The sequence below is a fragment of the Phodopus roborovskii genome, unplaced genomic scaffold (assembly GCF_943737965.1).
Source record: "Phodopus roborovskii unplaced genomic scaffold, PHOROB, whole genome shotgun sequence".
NCBI lineage: Eukaryota > Metazoa > Chordata > Mammalia > Rodentia > Cricetidae > Phodopus > Phodopus roborovskii.
Genome location: NW_026126448.1, coordinates 11,564,797 through 11,578,066, shown reverse-complemented (window position 1 = coordinate 11,578,066; position 13,270 = coordinate 11,564,797). Strand labels below are relative to the sequence as shown.

At 44.7% G+C, this 13,270-nt stretch overlaps 1 protein-coding gene across 2 annotated transcripts; it reads left to right on the top strand.

Annotated features, from left to right (window-relative positions):
* Positions 1–2,001: 2,001 nt before the first annotated feature.
* On the top strand, positions 2,002–12,022 carry Ppie (peptidylprolyl isomerase E). Of its 2 annotated transcripts, none has more exons than XM_051188712.1 (10): positions 2,002–2,090; positions 3,007–3,105; positions 4,897–4,940; positions 5,554–5,580; positions 6,452–6,533; positions 6,987–7,087; positions 7,737–7,860; positions 8,726–8,911; positions 11,387–11,529; positions 11,697–12,022. In XM_051188712.1, the coding sequence occupies exons 1-10, from the start codon at positions 2,060–2,062 to the stop codon at positions 11,763–11,765; spliced, it is 906 nt and encodes a 301-aa protein (XP_051044669.1). In that variant the 5' UTR covers positions 2,002–2,059; the 3' UTR covers positions 11,766–12,022. The 2 variants fall into 2 exon arrangements, with proteins under 2 accessions (XP_051044669.1, XP_051044670.1); XM_051188713.1 differs by lacking the exon at positions 2,002–2,090 and adding an exon at positions 2,275–2,366.
* The last annotated feature ends 1,248 nt before the right edge of the window (positions 12,023–13,270 follow it).

Sequence of the window (13,270 nt, the reverse complement as noted above, 5' to 3'; positions counted from 1 at the left end):
TGAATAGCAAAGGGAAACAACAACTCCCCACTGTGTGGTTGTTTGTTTTGTTTCTAAGTCAGGGTCTCCTGTAGCACAAGGCTGGTCTTAAACAGATTGGTCCTGAACTCTTGATCCTCCTCCATCAACCTCCAAAGCTGGGATTACAGATGTGTGCTATCCACAATAAGTGCAGTCCTCATCTCTCATCAAGGAAACTTGTGCTTGTAACAGACAGAGACCACCACAGAAAACCACAACGGATCAATAGGCATAGCTGGGGATCCCAGCTCCAATGAATACATCTACAAAACACTCCCACATCTATGGTCCAGGAAACACTGCATAAATGGGGGTGGAAAGGGTCTAAGAGCCATAGAATCAGGGTCTTCCCTTTAGGTTGTCTCCTAGGAACATCAGAAGCTGTACCCAAAAAGTCTCAACAACATGACCACCCAAACCTGAGCCGAACAGGACAACGAACACATCAAACTGCACAGGGTAAAGCCCACAAGTGAACCAGTCGGTTGTTTAGTGCCAAATGGTCAGCATACATACATACAAGTAACATTATATGGACTCAACAGGCTATATTTAGGAATGTATATGTATATACAAATACATATAGGCATGCAGTAACAATTGATGAAAAGACAGGCCATGAATTTGAAGGAGAGTGGGAGGGGAGCAGGGAGGTCTTATAGGAAGGAAAGAGAGAAACACAATTAAAATGTAATCTCAAAATTAAAAAAAGGAAAAGGATTATTATAAATGTGGTCATGTAACTTTCATGTTATGAACCCACAGTAGCTTCTCAAAACCAAGTTTTCCACAGAGTTTGCAGGCTCTGGCGTGGTGTGGCCTCTAGTCATCTTTCCTGCCTGATTTTACATGGTCCATTTCCAACTCAATTGTGCTCCTGTCTCTCAGTTCAGGTTTTAGCTTAAGTCTCCTCAGAAGGCTGTGAAATGGTTCAGCTGGTAAAGAAAGACACTTACCTTGCACACCTGGAGACCTGAGTTGGTGGAAGGAGAAAATCAACCCCATCAATGTCTTCTGACTTCCAGATATATGTATATTCCGCCCTATGAGCGCCTGTGCCCTATGCAAAAGTTACCTCAGGAAAGTCTAAATACGCTATCTAAAATAGGCGAGGGTATGGATCATCAGTGGAGCATTTGCCTAGCAATGGGCTACGGCTCTGAGTTTGATCTCCAGCACCATAATAAATAAACCCTGATGTGGTGGCTTACATTGTTAGTCCTGCCATTTGGGATGCAAATGTAGGCAGATCTCTGTGAGTTCAATGCTAGCCTGGTCTACACAGTGAGTTCTAGGACAGCCAGGGGTACTTCAGGAGAGCCTGCTCTATCTAGATAGATAGATAGATAGATAGATAGATAGATAGATAGATAGATAGATAGAAATGAAACTAGTTTAATTTCTGTTTGGAGTTGCTTGCAGGTATATGACTGAAAGTGAGCTACTCTAACAAGCAAACAAACGTGGTCTTACTATTTTCTACTGTTAATGAAAACTTGTAATTTAAATATTATTTAATTTAGAACAAGAACATAGCAAACAGTATTCAGATAGTAAAATATTGTAGGCTTTGAGTATTACAGGTCTCTTCCCCTTGTAACATGAAAGCAGCCAGGATATAAAGGAACGAATGTTGCTGTACCTAATAAAACTTCGAGATACTTTAATTTTAACTTCATAGATTTTCCGTCCGTTATAAAATATTATCTTGCTCCTCCCGCCCGTTCTAAATGTAAAAAACAGTCTTAATTTCCGAATTGGCTAAAACCATGTGGCTGGACAGCTCGGAAGGTGTGTTGATAGAGGGTCGTAACTGCCGATAATTCGCCGGCTGATCGGACCAAGGTTTGTTTCCTCCAACACCGCCAGCACCGGGAGCATCCGAACCACACCACACCGTGGGTACCGGACCCCGCAATAGATGGGAAGGGGCGGAGCCTGCGGTGGCTGCGCACAGATCCGCCAGGACCTAAGGGGAAGGGCCCCGGCAAGGGGGCGTGCCGAACGACGGCTTCCGGCGGAAACGGGAGTGAGCAAGATGGCTACCACCAAGCGTGTGCTGTACGTGGGTGAGCAGGCCTGGGTGCTAGGCGGAGTCTGGGGAATGTGAGGAAGGCGCCGAGTATCCCGGCTCTGTGGCGGCCGGGCGGGCGTGCTGAGGGTGTGATCGGAGACGGGAGGAACCATTCCGGCCACTTTCCTAGTCCTCTAAGCCCCGACCAGTGACAGGAGTTATGGGCTTCCAAATCCTCCCGCCCATTCGTTTTACAGACATTCAATGCGGGGATGTCTGGGTCTCTGCCTTAAAGGAAGGAGTTACCAGAGTAGTCAGAAGAAAGTGGGAGGTAACCTAAGCACCACAGTTTGATAAGCGCTGTAGTAGGGACGAACAGTGATGATAGGAACTTGGGTGAGAGCAAACTTTCTGTTGCCGGAAATGCAGAAGTCGAGCAGGAGTTAGGCAAGGAGTCAGTCAGAGGTGAGGCAAAAGTGTTAGCTGCGCGGGAGCCGAAGCCTGAAGATGTAAACTGACACCTGGGGCAAGTGGGTTACTTTTTCCGTGAAACCCAGCGAAACAAAGTGAAGATAGTGAGGCTTGGGTGATTTATAGCCCTGTGAACACTACTTTTTAAGGAGCTCTCTCTTCATCTTGAGGACCGTGACGTGTAAGGCTTTGTGAAGTCTAAGAGAACTGATGGATTTGTTTCCACTTTCACAAAATATTCCTATTTGGGAGGGGGTTGCCGCAGGGAATGAAGGCTTCCCTGGTCAGTTATGAAACTGTCATGGAACCTTGGAGATAGATTCGGACCTGTTTGAAAAAAGGCTGGAAAAAGGAACATAGTGTGGGTGGGCAGTAGAAAAAAGAGGTGTTTGCGTAAATGAAGGGCTGGACGGAAAGACCCCTCCTCTTTCCTGGTTTGCCAATGGGCTGCAGCGACTTTGAGTGCGGAGGGGTGCAGAATGTCCTTGGCTTATTTGCAGGTGGGCTGGCAGAAGAGGTGGACGACAAGGTTCTTCATGCTGCTTTTATCCCTTTTGGAGACATCACAGATATTCAGATTCCTCTGGATTATGAAACAGGTGGGTGTCCTTTGGATGTCTCTAATATTCATTACCCTCCTATAGGAAAAGAATTTTAAAAGATAAAAGTCTCTTGGGTCTTTAACTCCAGCACCCAGGAGGCAGAGGCAGGTGGATCTCTGTTGAATTCCAGGACAACCAGGCTACACAGAGAAATATCTTGAAAAAACCACCAAAACAAGCAAGCAAACTAACAAAACAGTCACATTCCAACTCTAAATTTGCATTCTTAGATTGAAGTTATAACATAGTAGAACTCTTGCCCAACATGTGAGGCCATGGGTTCAATTCCCAGGACTAAGCACATAGAGAGGGAGGGAGGAAGAAATAGTAAGATCATTAAACTCTCTGTCTAGGGAATCTTTTTGCCAGTAGTTGCTGGGCATGGTGGCACATATCTGTAGCCCCAGCATGGCAAAGGCAGGAGGATAGAGTTTAAGGTCAGTCTGGGCTTAATAGTGAGACACGGTCTGCAAAAATACATGCAAAAAAAGTTCTATTGACTTTTTTGGGTGTGTGTGGGGGCGGGAGAATTGAAATAGTGTTTGGCTGTTCTGGAACACACTCTGTAGACTAAGTTGGCCTTGAACTCACAGATGTACCTGCCTCTGCTTCATGAGTGCTGGGTTTATAGGCATGCACCACCACCATTGGCTGACTTTCTAATGGATTGTATAACTAAGTTGACATTATTGTATGGGGGTTTTCCACTTAGATCAGAATTTATATGTAGGTAAAGGCTGGATATCCTTACTAGATTTTAGGATTTATGCTTTATGTATAGTTGGTGATAAAACTATTATTTGGTTGGTGGCTTTTTGCCTGTTTTAGTTTTGTTTTGTTTCTGCTTCAAAACAATCTCACTGTTTTGTCCAGGCTAACCTCTTAATTGATGATCATTCTGCCTTAGTTTCCCAAGTAGTTGACATTATAGGTACTACATACTCTGCCACCTAGATTCAAATTGTATATTTGGATAAATAGCTGATAAAGGTAAATAACTTATCTTGCTAGTTGCACTGCATGAAAGTTTAAGGTTTATGTTTGACTCTGATAGATGAATAGAATACCCTTTTTGTAAAAAATTTTTTCCTCTTTTATTTCTGTGTGGTATGGCAGGCAGAGGACAGTTTGTAGGAATTGGTCCTTCTACCTTTTGGATCCTGGGATTGAACTGAGGTGGTCAGGCTTGATGGCAAACCTCATTATCCACTGAGCCATCTCACCAGCCCTTGGTGCTCATTTTAAAGATCTCAGAGCCAGGTGGTGGCACACACCTTTCTTCTCAGCACTCAAGAGACAGAGGCAGGTGGATCTCTAAGAGTTCAAGGCCAGCCTGATCTACAAAGTAAGTTCCAGGACAGTAAAGGCTGCACAGAGAAACCCTGTCTCAGAAAAACAAAACACAAATCAAACAAATATCAGTTCAGGGCTGGAGGGATGGCTCAGTGGTAAGAGCACTGGCTGTTCTTCCAGAGGGTTAAACTCCAGATTAAATTCCCAGCACCCACATTGTGGCTCCCAGCCATCTGTAACTCTAGTCCATTGGGGGGTGGGGTTTCAGTTCTCTCTCCTGGCCTCCTCGGGTACTTTATCCATAGAAATGTTTATTACTGCTTCAAACATTACTTAATAGGGATCAAAGAATGAGATTCCGACTTTCTAAATAGTGAATGGGTAGGGTTTCTGGTGTCTGGACATGGCATGTGACTGATTTCTTGGTGACTGTTCTCTTTTTTTTCCATTGCCTCACATGGTAATTACTTATGTTGTGCTTTTTTCTTTTTGCAGAAAAGCATCGAGGATTTGCTTTTGTTGAATTTGAGTTGGCAGAGGTGAGACTTCTGCACTGCCATTGTTTATTCTTTGGTTCTTATAGAGCAGTGGTTCTCAATCATGGTTGTGACCAGATATATTTTACCAGATATATTTTACATTATGATTCATCCAGTGGCAAAATTACATTTTTGAAGTAGCAATGAAATAATTTTATGCTTGGGGGTCAGCACAACATGAGGAACTATACCAAGGGTGCATCATTAGGGAAGTTGAGAACCAGTGTTGTAGAGGAAGCTATTTCTCATTTACTTAGGTTTTGGGTCTTGGGCTGATGCTTTTGGAAGTGCTGTTTGAAAGAAAGCTTCCTATCAGACAATCATCTGACTGTCAGACCCTGCTTGTCATTCTCTGTACAGTTCTTACAGCTCTGTTCATGGAACATCCTTGCCTGGCCATGCTGGTGTTTAATTCTTGTACCTTCAGCTAGAAGCAGATTATGCCACTACCAGCTAGGAAATTGACAAAGAAGTCTTGTTAGTTTCACACACAAACTAGGCAGGAAGTACTGGGGTGACTTAATCCTGTTTATTTTGCCACCAAGTATGCATTTAGACATGCAAGAAACATTCAGATACAAGCCTAAACGTATACTTTGCTTTTCTTTGGCAGGATGCTGCAGCAGCTATCGACAACATGGTATGGCTGGGAAATCCTCATTCTAACAGAAGTTGCCTTTGCTGGTACAGGGTCCTTGTTCAGATATTGGTATCTGAATCTCTGAAGTGTCAGGATTAGGTGGGAAGGTAAAGGTTGCCATCAGATAAAAATACTCACTGTGAACTGATTGCTGGTAAATCAGTTCATGCTCAGACACCTCTCACTTAGCAGTGTACTTTCTGCTCATTCTTCTTGGCTGGTCTCTCACTGGCCACCCCACATGATGGTGAATGGCAAACCCAATGCCAGCTGATTGCTCATTGAAACTGCATATTTGCAAAAAGGGAAGGGTTTCTCTTCTCAATTGAGAAGAGAAATTCAATAAGAGTAACTGAAGGCTGTGCTACTGATACAGATGATTAGAACAGCCTGGAAAAGTCCTTGGAAATGATTTGTGGCTGGCCTAAGACACTTATGTGTCATTTCATGTCAGATATGAAATCCAAAGGTATTGTACCCTGTTGCTAGAATTTTGCTGAAAAGAAATCTTTAACACTAATCATCTCAGCCAGGTGTTGGTAGCACATACCTTTAATACCAGCACTCGAGAGCCAGAGGCAGGTGGATTTCTGTGAGTTCAAGGCCAGCCTGGTCTACAAAGTGAGTTCCAGGGCTGTTATACAGAGAAACTCTGTCTCAGAAAACAAAACAAACAAAGTTTGCAGCAGCTCCAGGGAGGGAGTTTCCTATAATTTCCTTCTTTGATACTGTCTGTGGTAAGGACATAGCTTTTGTTGATAAGGTATATCTGAATTTAAAAAAGAGACTGATGAGACCTCAGATGTAAATGAAAAGCTACTGGAGATTTTTAACCTGACAGTTTAAACAGCTGGATTTACAATTGTTTCAGAATGAATCTGAACTCTTTGGACGGACAATTCGTGTCAATTTGGCCAAACCAATGAGAATTAAAGAGGGCTCTTCCAGACCAGGTAAGTGGGTCACCTCATGGAGTGTTTGTCATGTCCTGTGGCTTGGCCTTCTTTATGTGTATTCTCAGTGCTGCTTCTGGTTTTACAGAAGGTGGGGGGGGGGGGACAAGAGGGTGGTTCCCACTAGCCAAGGGTATGCGTTACCTTTATTGGTGAACAGTCACAAAGCCAAAGTAATTATTTGTCTGGAGAGAACTCTGCCTGGTCTCTCATCTCCCAGTTTTCTCAGTGCTCCATTCCTGGGAAAGGCTGAAGTCAGCAAAGCCCATCTTTGCCTTTGGCACAGCTTTTCCCCTTAGTCCTACTAAGTGCTGGACCTCTGGGGAGTCCCAGTGGGAGCTTGGTCTTGAGCATTCTCAAATGGGACTTCTGACCAAGAAGACCACAGAGATGACCAAAGCATCTGCATGGCAGGTGAAGGACAGTCTGATTTCGTGTGTCTTTTCCTTCTAGTGTGGTCAGATGATGACTGGTTGAAGAAGTTTTCTGGGAAGACTCTAGAAGAGAATAAAGAAGAAGAAGGGCCCGAGCCTCCCAAAGCAGAAACCCAAGAGGTGAGAGGGAAGGTGGTGCCTCCTCCAGAATACAGACTTTGCTTTCCATCCTTGTGGGGACTTGCAGATGCGTGTGTTTACAGAAGTGCAGATGGGCATGGTGAACTTAGACCTTGGTGAAGGTGGTGCTGGGGGAGTGAACGGGCACAGCTTTGGGGATCATGTTTGTACTCCTCCCTACCCTGCCAGGCAGCCCGCCTGTGTTGGGGTCTTTGGTGCATTGCTCTGTCCTGTTTTTAGCCGCATACAGAAGTGATAGGGGGTAGTGTATTTCCCTTTAGCTAGTGTGTGCTTTCTGGACTTGCCTAAGACAGTTCTGCCCTGGCATATTCCCTGATTCTTGGCAGGCATACCCTCATGACTAGTGCTGCAGTATTCTCTCTTTCTCCCTGTTCCGTGAGGTTGACATTCTTCTATGCTTTGTTCATGGCACTAGCATTTATTCTTTTTTTTTTTTTTCCCCCTTTTTTTTTTTTGGAGACCAAGTTTCTTCACGTAGCCTTAACTGTCCTAGAACTCCCGCTCTGTAGACCAGGCTGGCCTTGAACTCACAGAGATCTGCCTGCCTCTGCCAGAATTAAAAGTGTGTGCCACCATTGCCCAGCCATTCTAACTAGTATTTTTTTTTTTTTTTCCCCCCTGTACTTAGGGAGAGCCCACTACAAAAAAAGCACGGTCAAATCCTCAGGTGTACATGGACATCAAGATTGGGAACAAGCCAGCTGGCCGCATCCAAATGCTCCTACGATCTGATGTTGTGCCCATGACAGCCGGTAAGCAGATCCCCTGAGGTCAGATTGGCAGGAAGCTGATGGCTGAGCAGTTCTCACTGCTTCGGCTCTTATGCCCTTGGTGTTGTTTCTGACTTAAATGAATTTGTGGCATCTGAGGTCCTGGGATCTAGTCACAGATCAGAGCTGACATTGAAGCTTCATAAATGCTGGTTTACTAGTTTTTAATATAGAGAGTTTTTTTTTTAAAATAACACAAGTAATATATTATTACAAATACATTGTGAATAATTCATTGTTTAAAAGCATCACACACACATATACTCCAACAATATTATATCCAGCTCGCTCTAGTTCTAGAAGTAACTAGTACTAATTTCTAGTTTATTGAAATATTTGACTTATTTTTAATGTAAATTTTACTCTATACACATATAATTTAAGAAGTTATCATAAAAGTTGGTTTGAAAAATCTTTAGTCCCTTTGTAATAATAGGGACCAATAAACCCCATTCACTGCCCTGCTATCAGCATCATTTGCTATTCCTCAGAGGCAGCCGGTTTCGTTTCTTAGATAATTATTTTGGTTTTGACTTCCACATTAGAAGATAATAACTATATGTCTACCTCCTCCCTTTAAAAAAAAAAAATATATATATATATATATATGTGTGTGTGTGTATATATATATATATACACACACACACACACATACATTTTCATTTTAAGCATTTGTTTTGCTTTACTGCTCCTAAAAAGGAATTAGCTTTTTCTCCCTTCCACACCTCCTTATCTATCTTGGTAGTTACTGTAAGTTTGGTTAGGCAGCTCACAGATACCTATAACTCTAGCTCCGAGGAAGCTAGGTTGTCATCATCCTCAGCACCTTTTCCTTTTTCAACACCAGAGAATTTCCGTTGCCTATGCACCCATGAAAAGGGCTTTGGCTTCAAGGGAAGCAGCTTCCACCGCATCATCCCCCAGTTCATGTGCCAGGGCGGTGATTTCACAAACCACAATGGCACGGGGGGCAAGTCCATCTATGGAAAAAAGTTCGATGATGAAAACTTCATTCTCAAACACACAGGACCAGGTAAGTGCTAATTCTGGTGTGGTGGGTAAGGCAGGGCCAGGACAGGCTGGGGTTGGCCAGCTACTGCAGAAACACATGCTGGGGTGGGCTGCTTTCCTCTAGTTTGTACTTGTCACATTCCACAAGTTGGGGTTCTCTGCTAGAGTTTGTGATTATCATTGCTAGCTCCCTTGTGCCCTCAACCTCTGCACTCTCTCTACATATGCCCACAGTCCCAATCTGAGGTCTTGCCTTCTGTTATAGAGGCCGTCTCACCTTATGAGGGAGTCTGTCCCTCTGCCCTACTTAGGAAGTTGGCGTCTTCTGCTGGCTCCCTTTGACCTATATAATGTGTTTCTCTTGCTTAGCCAGTTTGATCTATCAGTGTCCAGGCATGCATGCAATCTCAATCTTTAAAAAAAAAAATTGTCTTTGGATTCTTGTTCCTCTCACCAGATTCTATAGTCTACTTTTCAGCAAAACTTTTAGGAAAAAATGTATAGACTCGCTTCCTTTTTATTCCAAGTCCTTCTATGTAGACTTTTATGCCCGGCTGGCCACTCAGACCTTTCTTGCTAAAGATGCCAACCATTGCCAGATTTGTGCCTCACCTTACTCCGCCCCCAGCAGCATCCTGTACTGGTGGCCCTGTGTTCCTGTTTCTCGACTTGCTCTGATGGCTGGCTCCTCCATCTTCCTGTTGCTCTGCCTGCTTCACTAACTTTTTGTCTACTGCTTTCTCCTTTCTTGATTCCTCACCATGGCGGTGACTCACAGATCAGTTGATTTCTCCATGGAAACATGTTCACTGTGCCTTGTACAGGGACAATAAGTTCTGTCTACATTATTTTAAGAGTGTTTTAATGGGTGCAGTTACACCAGAAGACACAAGAGTTATTCCGCTGTGTGCCATACTCAGATGCAGCAGTTAGAAATAGAGAGATGTGTCTGCTACCAGTTCAAACCCCACAGACAGTATTGCTGGTGCTGACTCTATTTGTGAAATGATGAATGAGATTCCACTGATGTATATTGTAGTTGTAATTCCTGGGTTGTTTCTTTGTTTTGGTTTGGTCTTGATTTTGTTTTGGTTTGTTTTTGAGACAGGGTCTTACACTGTATATCCCTGGCTGACCTGGAACTTGTCATTTAGACCAGGTTGGCCTGCTTCAGGCTCCCAAGTCTGGGGATTAAAGGCATACACCACTATACCCGGTTTGACTTTTGTTTTTTGAGACAGGGTCTTAGTGTGTAGCTCAAAGTAGCACTGAACTCTGGGTCCTCCTGAGTGCTAGGTTTATAGGCATGTACTAGCAGATCCAGGTCCCTAGAAGATTCTGTTACTGGGGAAAGCCCTAGACTTATGGAGAGATGGCTCAGTGGTTAAGAGCACTTGCTGTTCTTGCAGAGAACCCTCAGACTTTCCCCAACTCCTTTTATTTCTTCCTGTCTACTTATGCCTGGTCAAAAATTAGGGCTCAGGAGCTGGAGAGATGGCTTGGTGGTTAAGACCACAGGCTGCTTTTCCAGAGGTCCTAGGTTCAATTGCCAGCACCCACCTGGTGGCTCACAGTTGTCTGTAACTCCAGTCTCAGGGGAGCCTCTTATGGCCTCCTCTGGCACCAGACACACATGTGAGCCATAGATAAATATGCAGACAAAAACCCATACACATAAACATAATTAAATTAAACAACAAAACAAAAACAGCTGGGTGGTGGTGTATGCCTTTAATCCCAGCACTGGGGAGGCAGAGGCAGGTGGATCTCTGTGAGTCAAGGTCAGCCTGGTCTACAGAGATAGTGGTAGAACAGCCTCCAAAGCTACAGAGAAACCCTGTCATGGACACCCCTCCCCCAAAAAAAATTCAAAAGAATTAGGACCCGTCTTGGATTCATCTTCCCTTTTACCCATAAATGGTGCCTGTATCCAGCTCCTCTCCTGGCCCAGCTCCCCCCCACCCCCCAATGTGGCTGCCTTAAGCTTCTCTTCCCAGCATAGTTGTCATAGCACAGTAACCTTTAAACATGTATGTGTGAATCACTTGTGTGAGTTTGTGTGTACTATGCATGTGTTTGAGTGCTGGTATGTGTACTACAGTTGGTATGTCGGGTAAGAGAACAACTTTCAGGAGACCTTCCCTTATTGTAGGTTCTGGGGACGAAATTCAGATTGTCAGGCTTCTCCAGCAAGTGCTTCTATCTGCAGAACCATCTCTAGACCCATACAATTCCATTTTAAAAGCACGTTTTGCTTGTTGGTGTTCCAGGACTTAATGGACCTGGTTACAGAGTAAACAGCAAGTCATTGTTATAATTGAAAAGACAAATGAGCATGAAGAAAATTGAAACAACCCACTCAACCTTTTTCTGTGGTGAGGAAAGACAAGGTCCCTGTCCTGCAGCCTGAGCTAGTATGCAGCAGCAACAGTGAGCATGGGCGTGTGCCACGGGCTGGGAGCAGTGTGGAGGGAGCTGAGGAGTTTATCTTCTGCAGGTCTTCTCTCCATGGCCAATTCTGGCCCAAACACCAACGGCTCCCAGTTCTTCCTGACTTGTGACAAGACAGATTGGCTGGATGGCAAGCATGTGGTATTTGGGGAGATCACGGAGGGCCTGGATGTCCTACGGCAGATTGAGGTAGGTGGTGGGACCTTGGGTGGGCACCCCAGTGGGAGAGCTGGAGGGGGCTCTCTATAGCCAGGGAAGGGGACATTTGGAAGAGGTCCCTGTTTGGGAGTGGGTGACCCCTGAGCAGCTAGCTCACAGCCTTGTGCTTCTCCTGACTCTCTGTTCTGCTCACAAAGGCTCAGGGCAGCAAGGACGGGAAGCCAAAGCAGAAGGTGATCATTGCTGACTGTGGAGAATACATGTGATGCTTTGCTCAGCTCTCACCTCTGTAAGACAAGGATGGAACCGCCTGACCTGGTGCTGAGTGGGTCCTGTGAAGCAATTGTGTGTCGCCCAAGCCCTTCGGGTCAACTTCCTTAGCAACAGCTCCTCTGCAGTGCCCAGGCTCTTAGACGTGGCTGTGCCTTAAAGCCAGCATAGGCAGTGTGCTGCCACATCCTGTCCTGGGGGCTTTAGCCACTGAGTGGCTTCTTTACTAAAATAAACTGGTTTTTGTACTGTTGCCTCCAGCAAGTTCCTGGGAGTTATCCATTAGCAATCACATCCATGGCTCCGCTGTCCCCTGGATAGGATGGCAGGTTTGTGAAGGTGTAATACTTTCCTATGGCGTTTGTTTCCTTCCTGGGAAACACACCAGGTAATGTATCTTTATGCCCAATGTCATTGTCAGAAATCAGAGCTGCCTGTCTCTGTTGCGTGTGTCTGGAACTCTTGCTGGTGATGGCCTGCTGTTGGCCTCAGTAGCTCCAATGTCTAACATTCACAGTGCATTCCCAGATTTTTTTAATGGTATATTATAACTCAAAGAGCCAGCTCTGCCAGGAGACAGGTTGGCATACCACTGGGCTTGGGCAGCCTGCTGCTGATATCTGTGAATGGGGTTTAATTGAGACACAGCCATATCCATTTATGTTTGAACACTACTTGTGGCTTCTTTCTCATTACAGCGGTAGAAGCAAATAGTTGGTGGCTGACCATCTATTTGTGTATTCTCAGGGTGTGTGTGTGTGCGTGCGCGCACGTATGCATATAGATATATGTGTGTATACACATATGTACTGACTAGGGAATTGGCTCTGTTTATGAGGAGTAGCAGGTCGTGTGTGCACAGCAGGCAGCAGACTGGAGACACATGAGAAAACTAATGCTGAATGTAGAATTCCTCGATGACTTTAGTCTTTTTCCTCCCAGGGCTCTAACCCTGATTCAGTGAGCCCCACTTACCCCCTGCCTTACTTCAGTGAATTAAATACTAGTCTATGTAAAGCATACCTGCACAGGAACAAGGAGAGTTGGCCCTGGCAGATTGACCTGCTATGTTCTTTATTCAGAGGTCAGCCTCAGTGAGCAGGAACCAGTCTCACGACAGGCATTTGAAGCCACAGTACTTAGGAGAGGCCATGTGTAAAAAACTTAGCAGAGATTGCCAAGAGATGATGAGTTCCTGTGACAGTGAACCTTTTCACAGATAGCTTAAAGAATGATGCCAGGAGGTGGTTGAGGACAGATACATACTGGAACCCTGCTGTTTCTGCTTCTGTTGCTGTGATAAAACACCATGACCAGAAGCAACTTGAGGAAAGGTTTTGCTTATTTGGCTTACTTTTACACCATAGTTCATCATTGATGGAAGTCAGAGTAAGAACCGAAAGAGAAACCATGTGGAACATTCTTTCACTCAGTGGTGGTACTGTCCACAGTGGTTTGGGCTTTTCTCCATCAAGAAAATGTCCCACAGGTGTGCCCATGT